The sequence below is a fragment of the Dendropsophus ebraccatus genome, chromosome 14 (assembly GCF_027789765.1).
Source record: "Dendropsophus ebraccatus isolate aDenEbr1 chromosome 14, aDenEbr1.pat, whole genome shotgun sequence".
Taxonomy (NCBI): Eukaryota; Metazoa; Chordata; class Amphibia; order Anura; family Hylidae; genus Dendropsophus; species Dendropsophus ebraccatus.
Window position 1 is genome coordinate 40,941,400 of NC_091467.1, and position 25,747 is coordinate 40,967,146.

General features: G+C 43.9%; 1 protein-coding gene across 2 annotated transcripts; it reads left to right on the top strand.

Annotated features, from left to right (window-relative positions):
• Positions 1-4,475: 4,475 nt before the first annotated feature.
• Positions 4,476-18,294, top strand: ENPP7 (ectonucleotide pyrophosphatase/phosphodiesterase 7). Of its 2 annotated transcripts, none has more exons than XM_069953069.1 (6): positions 4,476-4,752; positions 9,971-10,116; positions 12,130-12,753; positions 15,543-15,789; positions 16,417-16,560; positions 17,990-18,294. In XM_069953069.1, exons 1-5 carry the CDS (start codon positions 4,509-4,511, stop codon positions 16,542-16,544), a joined length of 1,389 nt encoding a protein of 462 aa, XP_069809170.1. In that variant the 5' UTR covers positions 4,476-4,508; the 3' UTR covers positions 16,545-16,560; positions 17,990-18,294. The 2 variants fall into 2 exon arrangements, with proteins under 2 accessions (XP_069809170.1, XP_069809169.1); XM_069953068.1 differs by having other exon boundaries at positions 16,417-16,548.
• The last annotated feature ends 7,453 nt before the right edge of the window (positions 18,295-25,747 follow it).

Sequence of the window (25,747 nt, forward strand, 5' to 3'; positions counted from 1 at the left end):
GTTTTTGGGGTTTGCAAACTTTTATAGAAAGTTTATCCGAAACTTCTCACTAGTGGTAAAACCTCTCACAGAGCTGACAAAAAAGGGTGCAGATCCAACCTCCTGGTCTCCTGAGGCGGAACAAGCCTTTACTAAACTGAAAAAGAGTTTTTCATCCGCTTCTGCATTGGTCCATCCTGACCTAGACCTACCATTCGTGGTAGAAGTGGATGCGTCTGAGATGGGGGTCGGAGCAGTATTGTCTCAGGGTAGAGAGCCGTTTTCTAATCTGAGACCAGTTGCATACTTTTCCAGAAAATTCTCCACCTCTGAAATTAACTACGATATTGGTAACCGGGAGCTGTTGGCCATCAAGTGGGCCTTTGAGGAGTGGAGACATTTCCTGGAGGGAAAGTAACTGTTTTAACTGACCATAAAAACCTGCTATACCTAGATAAGGCAAAGAGGTTAAACCCACGTCAAGCCTGCTGGGCTTTATTCTTTGCCCGTTTTAATTTTATCGTCACATATCATCCTGGGTCAAAAAATGTCAAGGCGGATGCCTTATCTCGGAGCTTTGGTGTTTGTTATGTGCCTGAGAAGGAACCCGAAAACATCCTTTCTCCAGGTATCGTGGTTGCCAGTGTGTCTGTTAATCTTAAAGAGGAAATTTTGATATCTCAAAATGATGCGCCTGCTGATCTACCTTCTGATAAACTGTTCGTCCCTGTACACCTCAGATTAGCAGTATTAAAGGAGATACATGCGTCTACACTGGCTGGTCACCCAGGGATAGCTGGGACTGGTTCTCTCTTGTCTCGTTTTTGCTGGTGGTCTTCGTGGCAGAGGGATGTACGGGAATACGTTAAATCCTGTGTGTGTGTGCCCGAGCAAAAACCCCGAGATCCCTGCCTGAAGGTCTGCTCCAGCCACTGCCATTGCCATTGCCGACTCGCCCCTGGTCCCATCTATTGATGGACTTCACAACCAATCTTCCCCCCTCACAAGGTAAGGCAGTTATCTGGGTGGTTGTAGATCAATTCAGTAAAATGTGTCATTTTATTGCTTTAAAAAGTTGCCTACTGCCAAAACCCTGGCCAAACTGTTTACTCGTCACATCCTCGGGATACGAACGGGATACCTACCAACATTGTCTCAGACCGAGGGGTACAGTTTGTGTCCAGGTTTTGGAGGGCCTTCTTTTAACTGCTCAATATTTAGGGTGCGTTCACACCTACCGGATCCGCAGCTTTTTTATGCTGCGAATTTGCAGCGAAATCAGCTGCGGATCCTGTACTGTGAATCTCAATGGGTCCCATACACGCAGCATATCCGCTGCCTGCATGGGACTCGGCCCCTTTAACCCCTGCACCCCGCACGCCCGATCGACGCCCCCCCCCCCGCACGCCCGATTGCTGCCCCTGCCCCCCGCACGCCCGATCTCAGCGCCCCGGCCCCCACGCACGCCCGATCGCAGCCCCGGCCCCGAGCATACATCACCTGCTCGGGCCGTGGCTGTGTGATTCTCCCGGCTCCCCTGCACGGCAGCACTGAAGGAGAGCCGGGAGCATCACACAGCCATGGCCCGAGCAGGTCATGTATGCTCGGGGCCAGGGCTGCGATAGGGCGTGCGGGGGGGGGGGGGGGTCCGGGGCGGCGATCGGGGGTGCGTGCGATGCGGGGGTGTAAGGGGGCCGGGGCTGTAACCTGCGGCCGGCGGTGGCGCAGGGGTAAAGGGGCCAGGTCCCATGCAGGCTACCTGTTTGGGACCCATTGAGATTCACAGTACAGGATCCGCAGCTGATTTTGCTGCAAACTTGCAGCATGAAAATCAGCTGCGGATCCGGTAGGTGTGAACGCACCCTTAGGCTATGTTCACACTATGTATGTGTGCGGCTGTATTTTTTATGTGGCTGGAAATGTGCGGCTGAAACTACGGCCGTGGGAAAACCAATGGCTCTTCCCACCCTGGTGTTACCAGGCTGCTGTCGTTTGGTTTTTAACCCGGCTGGTTATGAAAATAGGGGGGACCCTATGCGTTTTTTTTTAAATAAATAAATAATTTAAAAAAACGCTTGGGTCCCCCCTTTTTTTTATAACCAGCCGGGTTAAAAACCAAGTGACAGCAGCCTGGTAACACCAGGGTGGGAAGAGCCATTGGTTTAGGCCCTCCCCAGCCTAAATCTTACCAGCCTGCTGCCGCCCACGCTTTGACGCTCTGGGACCACTGGCACCCGGCTCTTCCCAGTACCCCTGGTGGCATTGGGTACTGGGGTAATAAGGGGGGGGTTAGTGTTAGCCATTTTATACCGGCTAACACTAGGCCCCGACTTAGTAATGGATTCCGTCTATTAGACGGCTTCCACTACTAAGTCTATAAAGTAAAGAAATAAAGACAACACACAAGTGAAACATTTTTTTTATTCAAATAAAAACACCCCCACTCCCCTCATTGACCATTTTATAAAAAAAAAACACCAAACAGAAACACACAAAGAACACACAAACAGGAGCACAACACCCATCATTGTGAGCGGTGTTGTGCACCTTACAGTATGCAGCATCTTTACAGATCGCTGCTTACAGTCTGGCCCCCAAGGGGTTAAGGGAGGATGTATTGCATCCCCCTTAACCCCTTGGGGGCCAGACTGATGTCAGACTGCACCCATCCCAGCAAGGAAGGGGTTAAGTGACCCCCCTTCCTTGCTGGGAGGGTTGCAGTGCTGGGGAGGGGGTGGGGAGAGCTCTATACTCACCCCGATGTGTCCTCTTTGCTGGTCCGCAGCACAATGAAGTCACTGTACTGCGGACCGGCTCTTTATATGTGCGCTCAGCCGATCAGCCAATCAGCTGAGCGCACATATAATTCTAAATGTTTCTTCTAATAATGCTATTGTGATAACATAATTAGAAGAAACATTTGATGTTTTAATTAAAGTAAAGTGATGATTAGTTCAGCCACACAGATACATAGTGTAAACCTAGCCTTAAGATGTTTTATATCTGATAATCAAAACACGTGGTCTGAATATTTACCCATGGCAGAGTTTGCTTTAAACAACCATGTCAACACTTCCACTCAACAAACCCCCTTCTAGTAACACTTTTCTTCTGTCCAAGAACTGACCAAAAAACTGTGAACAGTTTGGGCGGACAGTCTGACAACTATAACCGTGTCCCAGCAAAAACAAACACAATATGCTAATCGCAGACGCCGTCCTGGTCCCCAGTATGTGGTAGGAGAAAGGGTATGGTTATCGACAAAGAACTTGCGTCTCCGAGTACCTTTAGCCAAATTCGCCCCCAGGTAAATTGGTCCATTTCCTATAGTGGAAATCATAAATCCTGTATCTTTTAAATTACAGTTGCCTCAGTCATTGAAAATTCACCCAGTATTTCATAAAAGCCTGATCAAGAAATACATTCCTCCAACAGTCACTAGTCCTCCGCTCCTTCCAATTGTAGACCAAGGTGAACTCGAGTATGAAATAGAAAGAATTTTAGACTCAAGAAGGGTTCGCAGAACCATACAATATCTGGTACACTGGAAGGGGTACGGCCCAGAGGAGCGCACATGGGTAACTGCACGGGATCTCCATGCCCCGGATTTGATTAAAAAAATTTATGATGAGTATCCCACCAGACCTGGAGGTCCTCGTGAGGGTCTGGAGGCCCCTCCTCAGAAGGGGGGATTCTGTTAGCACTCGGGCCGTGCGTTGGGCTCGGCGTCCAATTCAGCCATAATTCTTTTTATGTTTTTTCACATACTCTGCTCTGCTGTTCTGTGTTGTAGCAGAGGCCAGGGTTTCACTCCCCTGGCTGGTCAGCATAGGTGCCAGTTCGCTGTCTGTATCTAGACAGGACCTGGAGCCTCAGCCCCAATCAAGTCTGAGGCTGGGACTCCAGGCTCCATAAGTATCAGCCGTGGTCTCATTTCTTGCCTGCGATAGAACCTGGTTCCTCTTGTGTATCTTGACCTAGCATTACTCTGACTTTGTACTTCTGATACCTGACCTTTTGGCTTGGACCTCGACTATTCTTTGGTTCACGATTTTGTACCTATACTGACCAGCTGTTACCGATTCGGACCTCTGACTTTCCCTTGCTTGTTTGTTAGTCTTGTCTCTGTTTTTCATGTATTCACTTTGCCATGTTAGGGAATGCCGCCCAGTTGTCCGCAGCTACTTAGGGCTGTTGTGGCAAGTAGGTAGGGCCAGCTGGGGTGGGTGCCAGTTCTAGGGCTGCACTCGTCTTGTTTTCCCAGACCCCCTACCTGACAGTTACATGATTATTATTCTAATTACAAAAAGATAAAAAGGAAACACAATATCTACAAGGTTATTCTCCAATGTTCTGCGTTAGCGGCAATTTGATAAGGAAAACTTATGAACTGTAGTTGCCCGTTTGTTATTGATCCCTGTACATTATAAAGATTTTTCTTAGATAAGATATCTGGTCAAACTTTGTTCTAGGAGATTATAAATATATGAACCCTGGATCCTGGATCAGTCTTTCTCAGCTTGATTAAGATGTTGACTTTCTGTGCTGTGATCTTAACTTTTCTGGCCCTGAGCTCATCGATCCCATTGCATTTGCGAAAAAAGGCACCCCATAAACTTTTACTTATCTCTTTTGATGGATTCCGTTGGGACTATGACCAAGATGTTGAGACCCCCAATTTGGATATTATGAGCAATGATGGAGTAAAAGCAAAGTATATGACTCCGGCATATATAACGATTACAAGTCCCTGTCACTTCACACTACTAACAGGTGAGTGTGTTACAATGGGGAATATTGGGCTGAAGAGAACATTGCAATTAGACATATAGAATATAACATTGATAATTACAGAGTTACATATAGTACCATACCATGGATTTCATTCAAATTAACTAAATAATTTTTCTCAGCAACTTGACATCCCGTTAAAGTGTGAGCCACAGCTGCATTGTCTCTGTTAAACTACACCCTTAATACATAATTGTGAGTTTAAAAGGAAGCGTTTTATAGCAAAGATAGAACAGTTTAAAGAAAACATATACTGTGTGCCCAGGTTCAACCAATAGTTGAAGGAGGACGTGGATGAAAGGACCTGGTGTAAGCAAATTAGAATTTGTTTCCCCTGTTGATGAAGTGGAAGGTGATCCTTAACAGGGAAAATTTCCCTCCTGATCCCATGCAGCAACCAGACTGGATCAACATTTAGAACAAGTTTTCCATACTTTTACAAGTGTATGAGACCTTTTGATTCTCCCCTGACAGATGATAGTTATCTCCCAAATAACAAAAGGCAGTTGAAATGTTAGGAGTTTTCCAGGATCTAAATGAAGCTCCCCATGTACTATTTTTCAGAATTTTCCCTTGCGATTATACATCTATGTGCAGTTCTGCCCTTTATATTTACATTCTTCGGCTAGGTTCACACTATGTAACTGTGCGGCTGTATTTTTTATGCGGCTGTAAATGTGCGGATGAAACTACGGCCGTGGGAAAAAATAGACATGCGGCTCAAAACATACGGTCATTTACTTGGAAATCTGGTTCAACTAAAAATAACAAATAAAATCTTAAGAAAGTGATGCAAACACCTCTGGATGCATCTGGGAAAGCAGGGAACACAGTTTACATGAATTGCTATTACCGGGGTTTGCGATCCTCTGCACTAATGCCGATGTCTCTCATGGTTAATCTATTAAAATAATAAAACACATTTTCGTTGTAATAAAGTGCCTTTCGTTGTTCAATAATTAAATTTAAACGAATCCATCATTTTGCAATTAAATATACTGTTAAAATAAATAGATATATAAATAAATGTATATATATATATATACATTTATATATACATATATATATATATATTTATTTTTTGACAGTATATTTAATTGCAAAATGATGGATTTGTTAGAATTAAATTATTGAACAACGAAACTGAATTTATTTAATCGAAAATGTGTTTTATTAATTAAATATTAATTAGTACAGGAAGCTCCATAAGCCGTTAATTCATATTGCCGGCAAAAGAGCATTGTGTACTAATCATCACTTTACTTTAATGAAAACATCAAATGTTTCTTCTAATTATGTTATCACAATAGCATTATTAGAAGAAACATTTAGAATTATATGTGCGCTCAGCTGATTGGCTGATCGGCTGAGCGCACATATAATGAGCCGGTCCGCAGCACAGTGACTTCATTGTGCTGCGGACCAGCGAAGAGACAACATCGGGGTGAGTATAGAGCTCTCCCCACCCCCTCCCCAGCACTGCACCCCTCCCAGCAAGGAAGGGGGGTCACTTAACCCCTTCCTTGCTGCGATGGGTGCAGTCTGACATCAGTCTGGCCCCCAAGGGGTTAAGGGGGATGCAATACATTCTCCCTTAACCCCTTGGGGGCCAGACTGTAAGCAGCGATCTGTAAAGATGCTGCATACTTTAAGGTGCACAACACTGCTCACAATGATGGGTGTTGTGCTCCTGTTTGTGTGTTTTTTGTGTGTTTCTCCCTTTTTGTTTTTCAGATATCGGTATCCTGGGGATTACGTCGGATTCCGTGGACTACGTCGATGACCAGCGTTTTTTTTTTTTTATAAAATGGTCAATGAGGGGTGTGGGGGTGTTTTTATTTGAATAAAAAATTTATTTAACTTGTGTCTTGTCTTTATTTCTTTACTTTATAGACTTAGTAGTGGAAGCCGTCTAATAGACGGAATCCATTACTAAGTTGGGGCCTAGTGTTAGCCGGTATAAAATGGCTAACACTAACCCCCTATTATTACCCCAGTACCCAATGCCACCAGGGGTACTGGGAAGAGCCGGGTGCCAGTGGTCCCGGAGCGTCAAAATTGGCGCTCCTGGACCGGGCGGCAGCAGGCTGGTAAGATTTAGGCTGGGGAGGGCCTAAACCAATGGCTCTTCCCACCCTGGTGTTACCAGGCTGCTGTCGTTTGGTTTTTAACCCGGCTGGTTATAAAAATAGGGGGGACCCTATGCGTTTTTTTTTAAAATAAATAAATAATAAAAAAAAAACGCATAGGTTCCCCCCTATTTTTATAACCAGCCGGGTTAAAAACCAAACGACAGCAGCCTGGTAACACCAGGGTGGGAAGAGCCATTGGTTTAGGCCCTCCCCAGCCTAAATCTTACCAGCCTGCTGCCGTCCGGTCCAGGAGCGCCAATTTTGACGCTCCGGGACCACTGGCACCCGGCTCTTCCCAGTACCCCTGGTGGCATTGGGTACTGGGGTAATAATGGGGGGTTAGTGTTAGCCATTTTATACCGGCTAACACTAGGCCCCAACTTAGTAATGGATTCCGTCTATTAGACGGCTTCCACTACTAAGTCTATAAAGTAAAGAAATAAAGACAAGACACAAATAAAAAAATTTTTTTATTCAAATAAAAACACCCCCACACCCCTCATTGACCATTTTATTAAAAAAATAAATAAAAAAACGCTGGTCATCGACGTAGTCCACGGAATCTGAAGTAATCCCCAGGATAACGATATCTGAAAAACAAAAAGGGAGAAACACACAAAAAACACACAAACAGGAGCACAACACCCATCATTGTGAGCGGTGTTGTGCACCTTACAGTATGCAGCATCTTTACAGATCGCTGCTTACAGTCTGGCCCCCAAGGGGTTAAGGGAGGATGTATTGCATCCCCCTTAACCCCTTGGGGGCCAGACTGATATCAGACTGCACCCATCCCAGCAAGGAAGGGGTTAACTGACCCCCCGATGTGTCCTCTTCGCTGGTCCGGAGCACAATGAAGTCACTGTACTGCGGACCCGCTAATTATATGTGCGCTCAGCCGATCAGCCAATCAGCTGAGCTCACATATAATTCTAAATGTTTCTTCTAATAATGCTATTGTGATAACATAATTAGAAGAAACATTTGATGTTTTTATTAAAGTAATGTGATGATTAGTACAGAAAGCTCTATTGCCGGCAATATGAATTAACGGCTTATGGAGCTTCCTGTACTAATTAATATTTAATTAATAAAACACATTTTCGATTAAATAAATTCAGTTTCGTTGTTCAATAATTTAATTCTAACGAATCCATCATTGTGCAATTAAATATACTGTCAAAAAATAAATATATATATAAATATACATTTATTTATATATCTATTTATTTTAACAGTATATTTAATTGCAAAATGATGGATTCGTTAGAATTAAATTATTGACCAACGAAAGGGACTTTATTATAAAGAAAATGTGTTTTATTAATTTAATATATTAACTATTAGAGGCATCGGCATTCGGCATCATTGCCGGCTATTTTTGAAGTACTCCGTACGGACCGCCTGTCAATCCTCGGCCGCATGTCCAGCCGCAAAATATGGTCTTGTTCATTTTTTACGGGTCCGTTTACGATCGGGCCGTAGATTCATACATAGTGTGCACTGTGCAGTCGTATATCCTATACTTTCCAGCGTACGCATGAACCACCAAAAATACCGCCGCACAATTACAGCCGCAAATACAGCCGCACAGTTACATAGTCTGAACCTGGCCTTCACATGCTCTTTCTGCCTCCTCGCCCATCATACCCAGCACTCCAATACGTCCCATTACCTCTATGCCTTATTTGTGTATCTTTTTTTTTTTAAACTGCAATTCTTGGTTCTTGTGTATGTAGACAGACATGTGAATGTAGACAGGGGGCCATATATTGGTTGGTGGTTTAATTATGGTTTAATTTTGAGACCCCAGGCAACAATGCTAACCACTGACCCACAGTGCCAACCACAAGTTAAGTATCAGCCCCTAATCTTCTCCACACTATATTGCAGTTATTGATGCAGCTTCCACTGGGTTCCATTGTTATCTTCATCTTCATTTGTGGGGCTACACTTCATGTGGATCTTCAGCCAGCCGATGGAAGGGATGCCACAATAAAAAAAATAAAGTCACTTTGCAACAGGTCCTCCACTCTCCCCACCAGTGTGCAGCTACCTACTCTTGCTGGTCTCTGTAGTCCTGCAATGTAGTGCTCAGCTGTAACAGCACAATAAATGAAAGAATAAAAAAATATATAAAGATTTCAGCACTTACCAGTCCAGAAGTAGTTTAACGAAACAGCTAATATGGCCTATAGAAAATAATAAAAATGTTATGCTTACCGCTCCATGCTTCCCCAGTGTCCTCTGGCCTTGTCTCTGGTTCCCCCACTAACCACAGCCTTTTTGTTAAAAGCCAATGAATGAATGATTGCCTGCTCCTTGGCTTTTTGTTGTTTTTTTTTTTTTACAAGGGACAATATCTGCCCGATTCTGCAGATAATCACTCTGTGTAACAGGCTTTAGTGAGCAGTGTTATCTCCTTGATAGTACAACAGAAGCACGTGAACACGCTTGGACCTTTTTTCTTCCTGTATTTTATTTTCTTTGTCTTATATATTATGTAGCACCTTTTTGTTTATTTATGTTATCAAGAAACAATTTGTTACATGAACTTTTAATTTTGTCTTGAACAATATAATAAGAAACATTAATTTTCAAAGGACAGTGAAGGGACACTTTTGGTGAGTAGTATTAGATTATACCATACTATATTATAGAAAAAGCCAGTACAGAATACAGAATAATTTGGTTAAAACAGTGGAGCTATTTGATATTACTTATTAAGGATTAGTAGATGTAAAGAGGATGTACCACCAGGTACATCCTATTTAATCTGACACAGGGATAGAATGGCACCGTCACGGGCAAGCCGGTCTGTGGATCCCAGGACCTGTGGATAGAACGGCGCCGTACACGGGAACCGGGCTGCGGATCGTAAAACGGACTGCGGCTCCGGCTTGTCCGTGACGGTGCTGTTCTATCCCTGTGTCAGATTAAAGAGGATGTACCTGGTGGTACATCCTCTTTAAGCTAATTTACATTTAAAAGTTTCAAAAGGATGAACTACAGTTTAAAGCTTAAAAATAATGGTGACAATATTTTTCTCTCTATAATGTTGACTTTAGGTAGATACATTGAGAACCATGGTGTTATACATAACATGTACTTCAATATCTCCACTCTGAAAAAGGAACCGTATCTCCCTACACAAGGCATCTCTTCCTGGTGGGATAATGGATCACTTCCTATTTGGATTACAGCTCAGAGACAGGTAAGGATTTTACTAACATAAACTAGGTGAAAATGTTCGGGTAAAAATAGAAATATGTCAGTTAGGTTCAATCAGGGGAGAGGATGTGGATCAAAAGAGAAGTCTGGCGAAAATTTGTATTAAAGTATTGTATTGCCTCCCAATAGTTATACAAATCACCAATATACACTTATTACGGGAAATGCTTCCAAAGTACTTTTTTCCCTGCATTTACTACTGCATCAAGGCTTCACTTCCTGGATAAAATGGTGATGTCACAACCCGACTCCCAGAGCTGTGCGGGCTGTGGCTGCTGGAGAGGATGATGGCAGGGGGACACTGAGGGACACAGGACACTGGAGGGACACTAAGCATCCCTCTGCCATCATCCTCTCCAGCAGCCACAGCCTGCACAGCTCTGGGAGTCGGGGTCGTGACATCACCATGTAATCCAGGAAGTGACATCACCATGTAATCCAGGAAGTGACGCCTTGATGCAGCAGTAAATGCAGGGAAAAAAGCACTTTGGAAGCATTTCCAGTAATAAGTGTATATTGGTGATTTGTATAATTTTGGGGGGCAATACAATACTTCAATAAAAATTTTCACTGGACTTCTCCCTTAATAGAAGTGAGTTTTACATGTTAGAATTTTGCTTGCCACCTATAGATGAAGAGGAAGGGAAAAAAAGATAGAAAAAAACATAAGCATAAAGCATAAGCAACAGCATAAGCCGATCTATCCTATATCTATATCAGGGATGGGGAACCTTTGGCCCTCAAAGCTTTAGCTGTCCAGGCATGATGGGAATTGTAGTTTTGCAAAAGCTGGACGGCCAAAGTTTCCTATACCTGATCTGGATGAATGGTGGAGGTCTGACCATCTATATATCAATTATCCATCAGAGTCTAGTGATTCTCGTCTTGTTATGCCATCCAGGTACTAACTCTCATTGCCACTGCATTTTATTCTTTTCTTGCTTCTGTACCCAGCTAATATGTTAGCACCACTGTACTATCTGCCCTTACTTTTATAGCATTCTTTTTATGCCTGTTACCCATATACCCCCTGAAGAATCTGAGGAATTTAGACTAAGCACACCGGGAGCCGCATAAGAGATTGAGTAGGGCATTGCTAAAGGCACGTATTAGGAAGAGGTTGCTGGGATGGAAGCTCTGTGCATTCCTGTGCATGGAAGATTAGAGCTTTGAGGGGCTTCACTTTAAAGGGACATACAATTTTTTTTTATTTGTTTAGATCATTCTACTTTTTCACTTTTCACACTGTTAAGTGTTCTAAGTGCCATCACAGATTGCTGTTGGAGTATGGTGATAATGTTTGATTATACCTCATTGATTCTGGTGTGTCTATCTTTAAACTGTGTAGTTTGTGTTGTCTCTTGCGATGGTTTGCTGTGATTTATTTTTAGGCTATGTTCACACAGCGTAAAAGTACGGCCGTTGTTTCCATCGTCAACAATGGCCGTACTTTGTGCGGGTGGAACGCTGCATGAACATTTTATGGGATCCCGGCTGAAGCATATACACGTAGTATACGCTCTGGCCGGTAGTTCATACGGCGCTGCAAAGAACTGACATTTCAGTTTTCTGCGGCCGCAATTCACTGAAAAACCTGTCAGTTCACACAATGAAGCGATCGGCTCCGACCACTCGCTTATTGTTTGCTACGAGAGTTCTGATGCGGGCGCATGCTGATGCGCCCGCATCAAAACACTGCGGCCAGAAATATCACCCGGCCGGTACTGCAGTTCAAAAGTAGTCTCATACGCAGGAAAATACTGTATGCTCTATGGAGCAGATGACATTAATTTTTTCACTGATATACATATTGTACTGCTATGTATCATGTATATTTTAAATGGTATAATTGCCTTTTAATATTGCATAAAACAGTTCAAAAATTGTGTGAATAACACGTCTACGTATAACATGTGGATGTGTGGCCATGTCTTTCTAAATTTATAGTACATTGTTTACATTTTTATTAACAGTGATGATTTATCATTTTTCCCAGGGTTTAAAAACGGGATCACTTTTCTTTCCTGGTGGAAATGCTACGTACAGAGGCGAAAATGTGAACTTTAAAAAAGTTGAGGGTAGACAACACAACTATGGCAATGAAACTGAATGGAAAGGAAATGTAGAAACTGTCATGAAGTGGTTCACAGAGGAAGATCTTGACTTTGTGGCGCTGTACTTTGGGGAACCCGATTCAACAGGACACAAATATGGACCAGATTCTGAGGAACGTAAAAACATGGTTAGACAAGTAGATCGTATGGTTGGACACATACGAAAGAGAGTACAATACTATGATTTGGAATCCAGACTCAATATTATAATAACTGCTGATCATGGTATGGCCACAGTAGTCAAAGGTTCGGATGAGATTGTCCTGTATAAAATACCAGATTTTTCGTTTTCTGATCTTCAGTTTCATTTAGTGGATTATGGACCAACAGGGCTTCTAGTACCTAAAGAGGGAAAATTAGAAAAAGTCTATCAAGCATTAAAAGGTAGCCATCCCAAACTGAACGTCTATAAGAAAGAGGATGTTCCAGCTAGACTGCGCTTTTCAACCAATGAAAGAATCACACCTTTAGTATTGTATGGGGATCCAGGATATGTCATACATGGGGTAAGAACCGTTATTTTACTCTTAATGTTGGACATTCTTTTTTATGCTAGAATTATCAGGAAACATGGAACACTGAACTTTCCATATTTACTGTATTCTACAAATCATACACTTTTTGGCCGATTTATCATACAGCAGCTGTGCACAGATAAAACTAGGTCCAAAATAAGACATCCTCCTATAATAACACAACCCCACTATACCAACTAGCCTACAATAAGGCCACCCCACTAAACGAATGCACCCCCTAAAAGTAAGGCAGCACCCCTAACCACCCAGCCAACCCAGGCCCCCCCACTTACCTAATCCCCTCGTGGACCTTGACAGCAGGCACCACAGGCACACTGTTTCATGGCCCCTACGTCCGTAAGCACGTTCCAAAGTCCCGCCGCACATCCTGACATCCCGCCATGCTACGTCCTGATGTCCTGTGAGTATGCCATGGGGAGAGAGCCGAGGGGGGCGGCCAGAGGTAGAGAGAGACGAGGGGGAAGGCTGGAGGGAAAGAGAGACGAGGGGGCATGCCGAATGCAGAGAGACGAGGGGGGAGGCCGGGGGACAGAAATAAGACACCACCCGAAAAAAAGACATGGCGCCTCTTTGGGAAGAAAAATTTATATAAGGCACTGTCTTATTTTTGGGGAAACACAGTATTATTATTATTATTTTATAAATACTTATGTTTTACCCTTAGATTTATTGCAACTGCATGTATGGTTCACATGGTAAATTAAATGCATCAGTGACACCTTGTCAGTCATGTATTTGTTATCATATAATTTCTATATATAAAACAACCCTACATGGTTTCCTCTCATATACGTCTATTATACCTTTTAAACTGCCATCTACCCCAAAATTGTAGTATACAGAATTCTCTGTGGTTGCTGTTATTTGTCTAGCTACTTCTGTTCACCTGAAAACTATTTGCAAATGTAATATATATTGAATGCCTGATTGGTTTCCCTACATGTGTCTTGTTAGTTTATCACGTGCTGCACGAAAATCTCCAGTCTATGCCCAAATTTAACATTAGGCTCACAGGATAAATCTTGCCAAATTTTTGCTAACACAGCTTGGCTAAAAAATTACTACTAGGGTCTGACTGGAGAACTGCTTCACAATTTATTTATTTTTTTAGCAAAAACTAAAACAAAAAAATTCTATGTGATAAATTGGGCTCATAAAGTAGTTAACATGAAACGATGCCCCCCTCAGAGCAAAAAAAAACAAGAAAAGTGGAGCAGCTGGCGTAAGCTGCTCATAAATAACGCAAACACATTGATAAATGTTACTTAAATTGTACCTGCTATTTATTTATATTTTTTGCAGAAATTGTAGAAGTGATTTTAAGAAACTCTGCAATAGGTTTTAATAAAAATAAACTTTCTGTACCAAAAAAAAAACAAAACCTGTTTCCCAGCCTACCCCTCACTTCTTTTCTGGAGGATAAGATATCTAAGGAGAGGGGAGGGGACGAGGGGGGGTGAGTGAGCAGGGAGAGCAAAGAAACAACCAAGCAGTTTGTTGACTGTCTGGGCACATAAAAGGCTGGATTCAGAGGTATGAAAGGTCAGTGCTTACCTGGGAGCTTGGCAAGAGAAGATTGCAGGTTGTTGTTTTGTACAGCCCTGCTTTTCTCCTCTCTGTGCTCACTCACCCCCTCGACTACTCCCCTCTCCATAATGGACACTGAAATCCTCCTTCTGAAGTGAGGGGGGAGGTAGGAAAAAAGCTTGAGTACAAAAGCAAAACTCTTTTGCTTAATAAAACCTATTAGAGTTTTTTTTTTAAATCGCTTTTACTATTGATATTTATTAATTTCTAAAAAATAACATTTAAATCACAGTTACAGTTTAAAATTTTACACTATGTGCAAGAACAACAAATTAGCCAAAATAATAGTATTAAGACCATGATAAATATGCCCCTATTTGTTTTCTACATTTATCAGCAGAAAAGGTCCTATGTGTGCTCCACTTCCTCCCTTTCATCTCGGAAGGTATACTTCTGAGACGAAAGGGGGCAGTTGCCTGTCAAGAGCATTGCATGCAGACGAAACCATTACAAGTAATGTTCAATAGTTACCCAGTGTTAACAATGTTGTGGCGACTTTGTCAGCTTTGGATATTGAGTGCAGGCCTTGTTTTGATCACACACATTGCTCACAACATGCACCTGCCCCCCCCCCCATCTCAAGAGCTATAATTTCATGGCTTGACTAATGCAACATGGTCATTCTGTTTCTAGCTAGACTCCCACTTATAATATCTGTTCTGAATGCTGTTGTCATTGTCCATTTGCTGCACCCGCCTTTCCACAACTGCTGCCCCTTTGGCTTTTTATTAACCTACTGATATAACTCAAGGTCCATTTACACAGAAAGATTATCTGCCAAAGATTTGAAGCCAGAGCCAGGAATGGATTTGAAAAGAGGAGAAATCTCAGGCTTTCCTTTATGACCTGATCTCTGTTTATAGTCTATTCCCGGCTTTGGCTTTAAATCTTTGGCAGATAATCTTTCTGTGTAAATGGACCATTAGGGTATTGAATGTTACCCAAATTGCTTAATTCTGACCACTTATTTTCCTTTATACATGAATTAAACCTAACAATGTTTACTTCTTCCCTACCACTTATCCAACACCCTCTCCACCTTACGCATTGGAAAGAACCTAAAAATAACCATTGCCAAGCACTGCTTTCCCCCTCACTACAAGAATGTGATTGACTTATGTAGTAAAAGTCAAATGGTGATGTCTTCTAACTATACCTCTCTTTTTTCTCAGTATTTTAAGGCGCAATTTAATAAAGGTGAACATGGCTTTGATAATAATGTAATGGATATGCAAACCATATTCAGAGCTGTGGGCCCTTCATTCAAAAGAGGCCTGATAGTGGAGCCCTTTGAAAGTGTTAATGTGTATGCTCTAATGTGTGAGCTGTTGGGAATAACACCTGAGCCTCATGACGGAAACCTTAACGTGACAAAGAACATGTTGGTCGAGGACATTCAGGAGGATACAGATGACAAAGGTACAGATAATAAAGATGATAGAGGTTTGGAGCTTCTATAGATGATATAAACACTTGATACCATTTTATAAAACCCTGTACTATGAAAGAATAGACACAGTTTTTAAATTGATAGAATGATCCACACAAATATTTTCTAAATGATCAGTTTTCCTAAAGCATGCCCGTCTTTTCAAATGATTGCCCTCCATACTGCACAGCTGTTCTGCACCACATTTTCCTCCCTTGACCTGGTTTTGTAAAATACTGTATTTTCCGGCGTACAAGACTTTTTAACCCCCAAAAAATCTGCTCTGAAGTCTAGGGTCATTTTATACGCCGGGTATGGTCACCGCAATCGGTGGGGGAGCTCAAAAACGGCCACATTCATGCCGTATGAGGCAACCGCTATGAAAAACAAACAATTCACCTCTCACCCGTTCCCGGCAGCTCCTCTCTCCCGGCAGCCACGTGTCGGTATATTCATTGTACTCTGTACATACAGTTGTGACCTCACTTACCTTATGTCTTACATGTCCCTTATGCATTTGTCTCATGGTATTTTTTCAAAAAACAGTGAAGGCAAAATTTTATGTAATAATTTTTTAATTAATTAAAATTTAATTTTAATGTTTTTACTTCTTTTAGGCTACATACGGGATGTGATTTTCCAAGCTACAATCGGACTTACTGCTGTCGTAGGACTTCTTTTTATTATCTTTGTCATCACAGTAATCACCATGGCTGTTAAGAGGCGGAGAAAAACAACATTTTAAAATGGTGTGAGGATAGGTTAAGTATATATACCACATATAATATCATAATGTGTGAGTTGTATAGTCTATACTACAGATGACTATCCTAAGGGCTTGTATAGGATTAGAAAAGCATGGCTATTTTTCTCTGAACTATATAAAGGATGTGTGTAGGGTGTGTGAGCTACCATGCCACCAAATATTGATAAGTGTAACTCTTGTTTTGGAGGTAAGCAGCCATGTTTTAGTCATTTTAGTCAAGCATATTAAAATGATGCAATAACTGACTTCTTTTTAAATGCAAAAAGCGGACGTCTTTTTCCTTTTTAGGACGTTGTGTGAACATAGCCTATGGCTGTAAAACAGCATTAGGGTTGGTTGAAAATATTTGCATTACAGAATGGTTTGGTAGATGACACTATTGTATTTTACAAATTAAGGCTATGTTCACAGTACCGGCCGGCCAGATGATCTTTCTGGCCGTAGTGTTCAGATGCGGGCGCATCACCGCGCGCCCGCATCAGAACTTCCCCCTGCACACAATGAAGCAAGCGGCCGGAGCCGCTCGCTTCATTGTGTGAACTGACAGGGTTTCCTACGGCTGGAATTCATTGAATTGCGGCCGCATAAAACTGACAAGTCAGTTATTTGCGGGGCCGAACTGGATCCCGGCTGGAGCGTATACAATATGTATACGCTCCGGCCGGGATCCCATAGAAGGCAAGGCAATGTGCATACTCGTGTAAAGTACGCCATCGGCAACAACAGCCGTACTTTTACGTAGTGTGAAAATAGCCTAAATGTACACTGCCATGAATCAGACCAAATGTAGTCACAAATAGACTATGGGGGACATGTATTATGCGGCGAAATGTGGTTTTCGGCAGAAAGTGCCGATTTGCGAATGATTTTAAGCGCAAATGGGCTATTTGCAAATTATTTGCAAATCGGCACTTTCCGACGGGTACGCCGGGGGGGGGGGGGGGAGCGGTGAAGGGGTGTGGAGGGGGCGGAACGGGGGCGCGGACTCATAGAGATACGCCGAAAACCTACTCCAGTCCTCAGCTGGCAAAGGTTTTCGGCTGTGCGCACCGGAGCGTGTGGGATTTATGTAGAGGCAGTCCGCCTCTACATAAATCCCCGTAGCGCTGGAGACGCGGGGACATTTTTAAGTCCAGTATTAAAAACGTCGGACTTAATAAATGTCCTCCTATGTCTTGGCTATATGCTACAGGTAGGCTGTGGTATACCTCTGAATATCTCAATGCCTGTGTTCAGATATAAACATTGAGCATAGGCACCTTCTTTGATGTGAAGGAGACCTTACCTATTTCAGAAAACAGAAGTTAAAAAAATTAACAGCACAAACATATATACATCTATTATACATGTACAACTGTCTAAGCAGTGATCATTTTATTTTTGTAATTATAGGTACCCTAATATTTTTTTTACATGTTTTGCAGAATCTTCCATTATTTTTGTATGAAGACGCTGGATGAAAACATTTCCGCTGGATTTTTAAACTTCCAAGAGCACATGTCTAAAATGTCTTTGTGACTTACAAATACCATCGCAATCGCAACTAACAATAGATAGAGTATCTCAAAGTTGGAATGATAGCAGTTTTTCAGATGTATGACCCTTATGGCACTGCCTGACTTTATACACCTGGGAAAATGTTCTACTGATATATAACAATAACTATGTTTGTGCCAATACATTTTGTAAATTATATCATATATTAAATATATCCATACATTCAAATGTTTATAGACCATGCCTCCCAAGTAATCATTTGCTTTAACTTGACTTATAACTAAATTTCAGACACCAAAAAAGTATATGACTCTGAAAGAAAACACTATGGAGGAGATTTATCAATCATGGTGTAAAGTGAAACTGGCTCAGTTGCCCCTAGTAACCTATGACATTCCACCTTTCATTCCTCACAGACTATTTGGAAAATCAAAGATGGAATCTGATTGGTTGCTAGGGGCAACTGAGACAGTTTCACTTTACACCATGTTTGATAAATCTCCCCCTATATGACTGGTATTGATAAACTGGAACCACAGTAAAGCACTAGGGGGGGGGAGGGGTTTCAACCATTGATGTAGGAAACTTGTAGGGCACGCTGCATCAAGTGTGTCACTTTCACCAGTGTATCCTCTGCTTGTGTGATGAGTGGGCATTGATTTACCTTGATATATGAGATATGGCAAAAGTCTTCACCAGCTCAAAGCTGGTATACATTTTTGAGACTGACGCATGGCAGCCCCAGATTTGTCGAATTTACTGAGAGACGTGGACCTCTCAACAAGTCCAGTGTAGGAGATGGGGACGGGGATTTAGGTAAGACCAGCGTACAGATATGCCAGGCTTAATAAATTCCCCCCCCAATATTCTTACTGATCTCTTTATTTTTAATGGCTTACAGTTCCTTTAGGGTATGTGCACAATGAGTAATTTTGACGGGGACTCCGTTGCAGAATTCTCAGCTCACGCCCCGCTCGGGCGGATTCTTTCATCCATCCAAACAATGATCAAGTTCATTCTTTGGACGGAGGAAAGAATCCGCCCTTGCATTAAATGCAGTCTATGACACGAGTGGCGAAGCGTGCGCCTGCCGCAGACCACTAGTGGGCGCGAGCTGAGAATTCCGCGATGGAGTTTCCAACAAAATTACTTAGTTTGCACATACCCCTACTCAGGAATCCTCAGTCTTAAATGTAGATTTAAAGTTATTTTCTGAAATCCCTGCTATCTAACCTGCTTCAGGATGTCATTCACCTGAACCAGATGGGTTTCATGCTAGGTACAATCTGAACCATAGGGCCTATGGTTGTGAACACTCTTTTGATGCTGTGTTCTACTGAGGGAGGAAACCTTTTTATCTGGTAATTAGACCTTCAGGGAGAAAACATCCATCTTCCTCGGTTTATGCCCAAACTTTTTGAACTCAAATACGTGACCCTTTGCCTCTCGTCAGTGGCGTAGCTATAGGGGTCGCAGCGGTCGCCATGGCGACCGGGCCCCTACGCTAGGGGGGCCCGCACGGGCTCCTTTGCCACTTGTCTCTTTAAGCATCCCGAGAAGCTGCGGCCGCGCAGCTTCTCGGGGTGCACAGATCGCTTTGATGTTCCGCCCGCACAGTGAGCGGGCGGAACATTAAAGCGAGCAGAATGCAGGAGCAGGACCTGTCAGCGTCCTGCTCCTGCATTCCCTCCCATAGGCTGCCGGCACTTCATACCAGCAGCCTATGGGACGCCGGGACGTGACCTCTCTGGCAGGCGTAATGAGCCAGAAGAGGAAGAAGAGTGGATCCCTGCAGCCACACAGCGCGGATTAGGTGAGTAGGATGTTTGTTTTTTTAGGGGCACCTCTAGGGGCATTAGTTCATGGGGGCACATCTGGGGGCATTATTAGTTCATGGGGCCACCTCTGGGCGCATTATTAGTTCATGGGGCCACCTCTGGGGGCATTATTAGTTCATAGGGGGCACCTCTGGGGGCATTATTAGTTCATAGGGGGCACCTCTGGGGGCATTGTTAGTTCATGGGGGCACCTCTGGGGCCATTATTATTGTATGGGGTCACCTCTGGGGGCATTATTAGTTCATAGGGGGCACCTCTGGGGCATTATTAGTTCATGGGGGCACTATTAATATATGGGGGCACCTCTGGGGGCATTATTAGCTCATGGGGGCACCTACATGAGGTGGAGGCAGTGACAGTGCATTAGAACATGGTGGCACATTAGAGTAATTGGATATAACGTTAGATATGACTTTGCCTGATCGGGTGAGATGGAGGGGCCCCAAGCTAACATTTTGCACCAGGGCCCATCAGCCTTTAGCTACGCCCCTGCCTCTCGTTCTCCAGGAGAATGGCATCTTTCTGGACAGTTTTGTTTTTATAACGGCCTTAGACAGGAGTGTCTGTTATCACTTCTTGCCTTTATTTTGACCCTAAAACTTTTAGTTTTACACCAGAGCTTTGTCAGATGTGAGAGGCCTATGCGATGACTTGTTATCACAGCAGTGACTTCCTTTTTAGTTCTCATAAGTTGGAGAATTTTACTCGCCACTATGAATGTCTGAGGCTTTAAATGTCTTACTTGCCTTTGACTGGTCTCTTCTTGCCAATCTTCCTTCCACCAACTTCCATCCTCCTTTCACTTAGGTCTTGAAATCTCTGAAATACTTAGGGATTTACTTTCCATCTGACCTCTACCATCTCTTTCAGTTTAATTTTCCACTGCTGCCTGCACCTATTCAGTCTAGATGGACCTCATGGGTCTTGGGGACCTTATGTGCCATATTTCAAATGACTATACTTCCCAAAAAGCTATATGCCTTCCTATGCCTCTCGGTGAAAATACAGAACAGTCCTGGTTTCTATACAAAACAAGTTTGTGTGGAACAACAACTGGTGCTGATTCCCTTTTATTGTCTTACTTGATTGACTCTGAATGCACATAGCTCCCTGAAATCTCACCCTACCTTAGGCCCCACTCATGCAGCCTGTACAAACCTCACAGTCTACTCCACTCTAATTCCAATGTTCTCTGCCATGTTTCCTATTTTGGAAAATCTAGACTTTGTCACCGGGAATTGACAACGCTAGGTTTCATTTCTTGCTTCGGGCTGGATTTCAGGAAGTTTATTTTCTTTCTAACAATTTGTGGCACTCTACTTTAGCACCAGCCAATGTGGTAGAACCGATTGCCCTGGGGTCGTGAAGAGTGGTTTAACTGCATAATTTTTTTGCTTTCAATGCCACCTTTTATTAACTTTACAGCTTTGAAGACATAGTTTAAAGCGCTGATAAAGGAACTGATGCTTTCACCAATCTTTATGCTGTTAAATAAGACTTCCTTGAATTCTTGCTGCTGGGTAAAAAAAAAAAACCTGTCTAGTTCATACCAAATGCCCACCAGATGTTATGCTATTTGGCCCCCCCCCTGCTGGCGATGTGGCTCTACTAAGGGGTACCCTTCTAAAGAACTAAAGCACACGCACAAAATGGTAGCACATCAAAAATTATTTTATTACAACACTATCATAAATACAAAATAATACAATCATGCAGGAGTATTACAATAAGGGAGACAAACCACAAATACTACTCTACATTAAAAACACTTAAAACGTCACCATGAGTCCCACAGGCGTTGCAGCTAGGACTAAACCACCAACCTGACCCTGGACTGTTTGTACAATTTTAACCCCTTCCCCCAATATGACGTCTAGGGACGTCATGAAAAGCAGTGGCAGAACGCTGCCTCCCCCCACCGCCACTCAATATGTGTCCCCCGGCCCCCTCCCCTCGTCCCCCGATACTGGCGGATCGCCGCTACTACCGTTTTAGCGGCGATCCGCCGGTACCGGGCATTAGCGGCGCCGCCGATAGCTTTCATCTCCCCCCACCGTGAATCCACAGTGGGGGGAGATGAAAAATGTCCCCTCAGACCCCAGATCAGCCCCCCGATCACCCTACCCGGGCGGCCATCAGATCCAAGATGGCCGCCCCCATCTCTGCGAACAAACGATGTTTGTTCGCAGGGATGGAAATGAATTAGTGATCAAAGCCCCATGCTCTCCGCCACCGGAGGTAGCGGAGAGCATGGGGCAGTGATCGGGGACCCCCCCGTGTGGTCCCGGAGCAGGGGATCGGCGGTATATACTATATACCGCCGATCGCCTGTTCCCAGTGCTGATCAGCACTTTTTATCCCCTGTCACCATAAATCATTGGTGACAGGGGATAAAAAGTGTCACCGTGCCCCCCCCAAGTCGCCCCCCACCCCCCCAGTCACCCCCGTCCCCCAGTCACCCGCCCTTCCCCACATACGTTACCTGATCCACGGAGGTCCGTCCACCTCGACGTCCAGGCTGATTCTGAAGTGCGCATGCGCTCCAGAATCAGTTATCTCAGAAAATTTAAAGTGACAGAGACCAATTTGGTCTCTGTCACTGAACTATGATTACTGTGATAGAAAATATCACAGTAATCATAGTAATACAGTGAAAATTAATGTATAATGTACAAAAAGTGAAAAACATACAAAAAAATAAAACACACACTTTTTATTATAGTAATAATTGCAGTTTACTCCCAGATTACCCCGAGCCCCCCCAAATTACCCATAACCACCGCAGGTTGCCCATATCCACCCCAGATTGCCCGTATCCGCCCCAGATTGCGAGTATCCGCCCCAGATTGCACGTAATCGCCGCACGTTGCACGTAATCACCGCACGCTGCCCATAACCACCACACGTTGCCACTAACCACCGCACGTTGCCCATAACCACCGCACATTGCCCATAACCACCGCACGTTGCCTATAACCACCACACATTGCCCATAACCACCGCACGTTGCCTGTAACCACCCCAAATTGCCAGTGAGCCCCTCCAGATGGTCCGTAATCAGCCCCGATTGCCCGTAACCCCCCATATTGCACGTAACCACTGCACGTTGCCTCTAACTCACACACGTTGCCAGTGACCCCCTCCAGATTGCCCGTAACCACACCAGATTGCCGTAACCACCCAAAATTACATGTACCCACCCCTGATTACCTATAAGCACTTCAGTTTATCCGTAACCACCCCAGATTGTCTGTAACCACCCCATGTTGCCCGTAACCACCGCAGATTGTCTGTAACCCCCCCAGGTTGCCCCTAATCACATGTAATTCCCACCAGATTGCCTCTGACCACCGCACGTTGCCTATAACCACCACACGTTGCCTATAACCACCACACATTGCCTATAACCACCGCACATTGCCCATAACCACCGCACGTTGCCCATAACCGCCGCACGTTGCCCATAACAGCCGCACGTTGCCCATAACCACCGCAAGTTGCCTGTAACCACCCCAAATTGCCAGTGACCCCCTCCAGATGGTCCGTAATCAGCCCTGATTGCCCGTAACCCCCCATATTGCACGTAACCACCGCACGTTGCCTCTAATCACTGCACGTTGCCTCTAACTCACACATGTTGCCAGTGACCCCCTCCAGATTGCCCGTAACCACACCAGATTGCCGTAACCACCCAAAATTACATGTACCCACCCCTGATTACCTATTAGCACTTCCGTTTATCCGTAACCACCCCAGATTGTCTGTAACCACCCCATGTTGCCCGTTACCACCGCAGATTGTCTGTAACCACCCCATGTTGCCCATAACCACCGCAGATTGTCTGTAACCCCCCCCAGGTTGCCCCTAATCACATGTAATTACCCCCAGATTGCGTCTGACCACCACAGGTTGCCCCTGACCACCGCACGTTGCCCCCGACCACCGCACGTTGCCCCCGACCACCGCACGTTGCCCCCGACCACCGCACGTTGCCCCCGACCACCACACGTTGCCCCCGACCACCGCACGTTGCCCCCGACCACCCCAAATTGCCAGTGACCCTCTCCAGATTGCCCGAAACCACCCCAAATTACAGGTTCCCATCCCAGATTACCTATAAGCACTTCAGTTTATCCGTAACCACCCCACGTTGCCCGTTACCACCCCACGTTGACCGTTACCACCCCACGTTGCCCGTTACCACCCCACGTTGCCCGTAACCACCGCAGGTTGCCCGTAACCACCCCAGATTACCCGTAACCACCCCACATTACCTGTAATCTCATTTTTTTTATTGTATTTTAGTAACTGCGCTATTCTAATAACCATTACTAGCTGCGGTTTTGCTCCAGCAAATTGGCGCTCCCTTCCTTCTGAGCCCTGCTGTGTGCCCATACAGTGGTTTATGCCCACATATGGGGTACCGTTGTACTCAGGAGAACCTGCGTTACAGATTTTGGGGCACGTTTTTTCTCCCATTCCTCGTAAAATTGAGAAATTTTAAACTAAACGAACATATATTGGAAAAATTCGAGTTTTTCATTTTTACTGTCTTATTTTGTATACTTTCCTCTAATACCTGTGGGGTCAAACAGCTCACTGCACCCCAAGATGAATTCTTTGAACGGTGTACTTTCCTAAATGGGGTGACTTTTGGGGGGGTTCTCTTCTGCTGACACTACAGGGGCACTGCAAACGCACCTGGCGCTCAGAAACTTCTTCGGAAAAATCTGCACTGAAAATGCTAATTGGCGCTCCCTTCCTTCTGAGCCCGGCTGTGTGCCCATACAGTGGTTTATGCCCACCTATACGGTACCGTTCTACTCAAAAGAACCTGCGTTACAGATTTTGGCATGCAGCTTCTCTCCTGTTCCTCATGAAATTGAGAAATTTCAAACTAAACAAACATATTATTGGAAAAATTCAAGTTTTTCAATTTTACTGTCTTATTTTGAATACTTTCCTCTAATACCTGTGGGGTAAAAATGGTCACCACACCCCAAGATGAATTCTTTGAGGGGTGTACTTTCCAAAATGGGGTGACTTTTGGGGGGGTTCTCTTCTGCGGACACTACAGGGGCACTGCAAACGCACCTGGGGCTCAGAAACTTCTTCAGCAAAATCTGAACTGAAAATGCTAATTGGCGCTCCCTTCCTTCTGAGCCCTCCTGTGTGCCCATACAGTGGTTTATGCCCCCATATGGGGTACCGTTGTACTCAGGAGAACCTGCGTTATAAATTTTGGGGTGCGGATTCTCTCATGTTCCTTGTGAAATTGAGAAATTTTAAACTAAACGAACATATTATTGGAAAAATTCGTGTTTTTCATTTTTACTGTCTAATTTTGAATACTTTCCTCTAATGCATGTGAGGTCAAAATGCTCATCCTACCCCAAGATGAATTCTTTGAGGGGTGTACTTTCGAAAATGGGGTGACTTTTGGGGGATTCTATTCTGCTGACACTACAGGGGCACTGCAAACGCACCTGGCGCTCAGAAACTTTTTCAGAAAAATCTGCATTAAAAAAGCTAATTGGCGCTCCTTCCCTTCTGAGCCCGGCTGTGTGCCCATACAGTGGTTTACGCCCACATATGGGGTACCGTTGTACTCAAGAGAACCTGTGTTACAAATTTTGGGGTGCAGATTCTCTCATGTTCCTTTTGGAAAGGAGAAACTTTAATCTAAACATATATATTATTGGAAAATTAAAATTTTTGATTTTTTTACTGCCTAATTGTGAATACTTTCCTCCAGCCCCTGTAGGGTTAAAATGCTCATTATACCCCTAGATTAATTCTTTAAGGTTCTAGTTTCCAAAATGGGGTCACTTATGGGGGTTTACAGCA

What these genes read in the sequence shown, in the direction of transcription:
- ENPP7 (XM_069953069.1), top strand. Translation starts at nt 4,509, where the DNA reads ATGTTGACTTTCTGTGCTGTGATCTTAACTTTTCTGGCCCTGAGCTCA. An exon ending in TCACTTCACACTACTAACAG is followed by an intron (nt 4,753 to 9,970) that starts GTGAGTGTGTTA and finishes TGTTGACTTTAG; the next exon opens with GTAGATACATTGAGAACCAT. An exon ending in GGATTACAGCTCAGAGACAG is followed by an intron (nt 10,117 to 12,129) that starts GTAAGGATTTTA and finishes CATTTTTCCCAG; the next exon opens with GGTTTAAAAACGGGATCACT.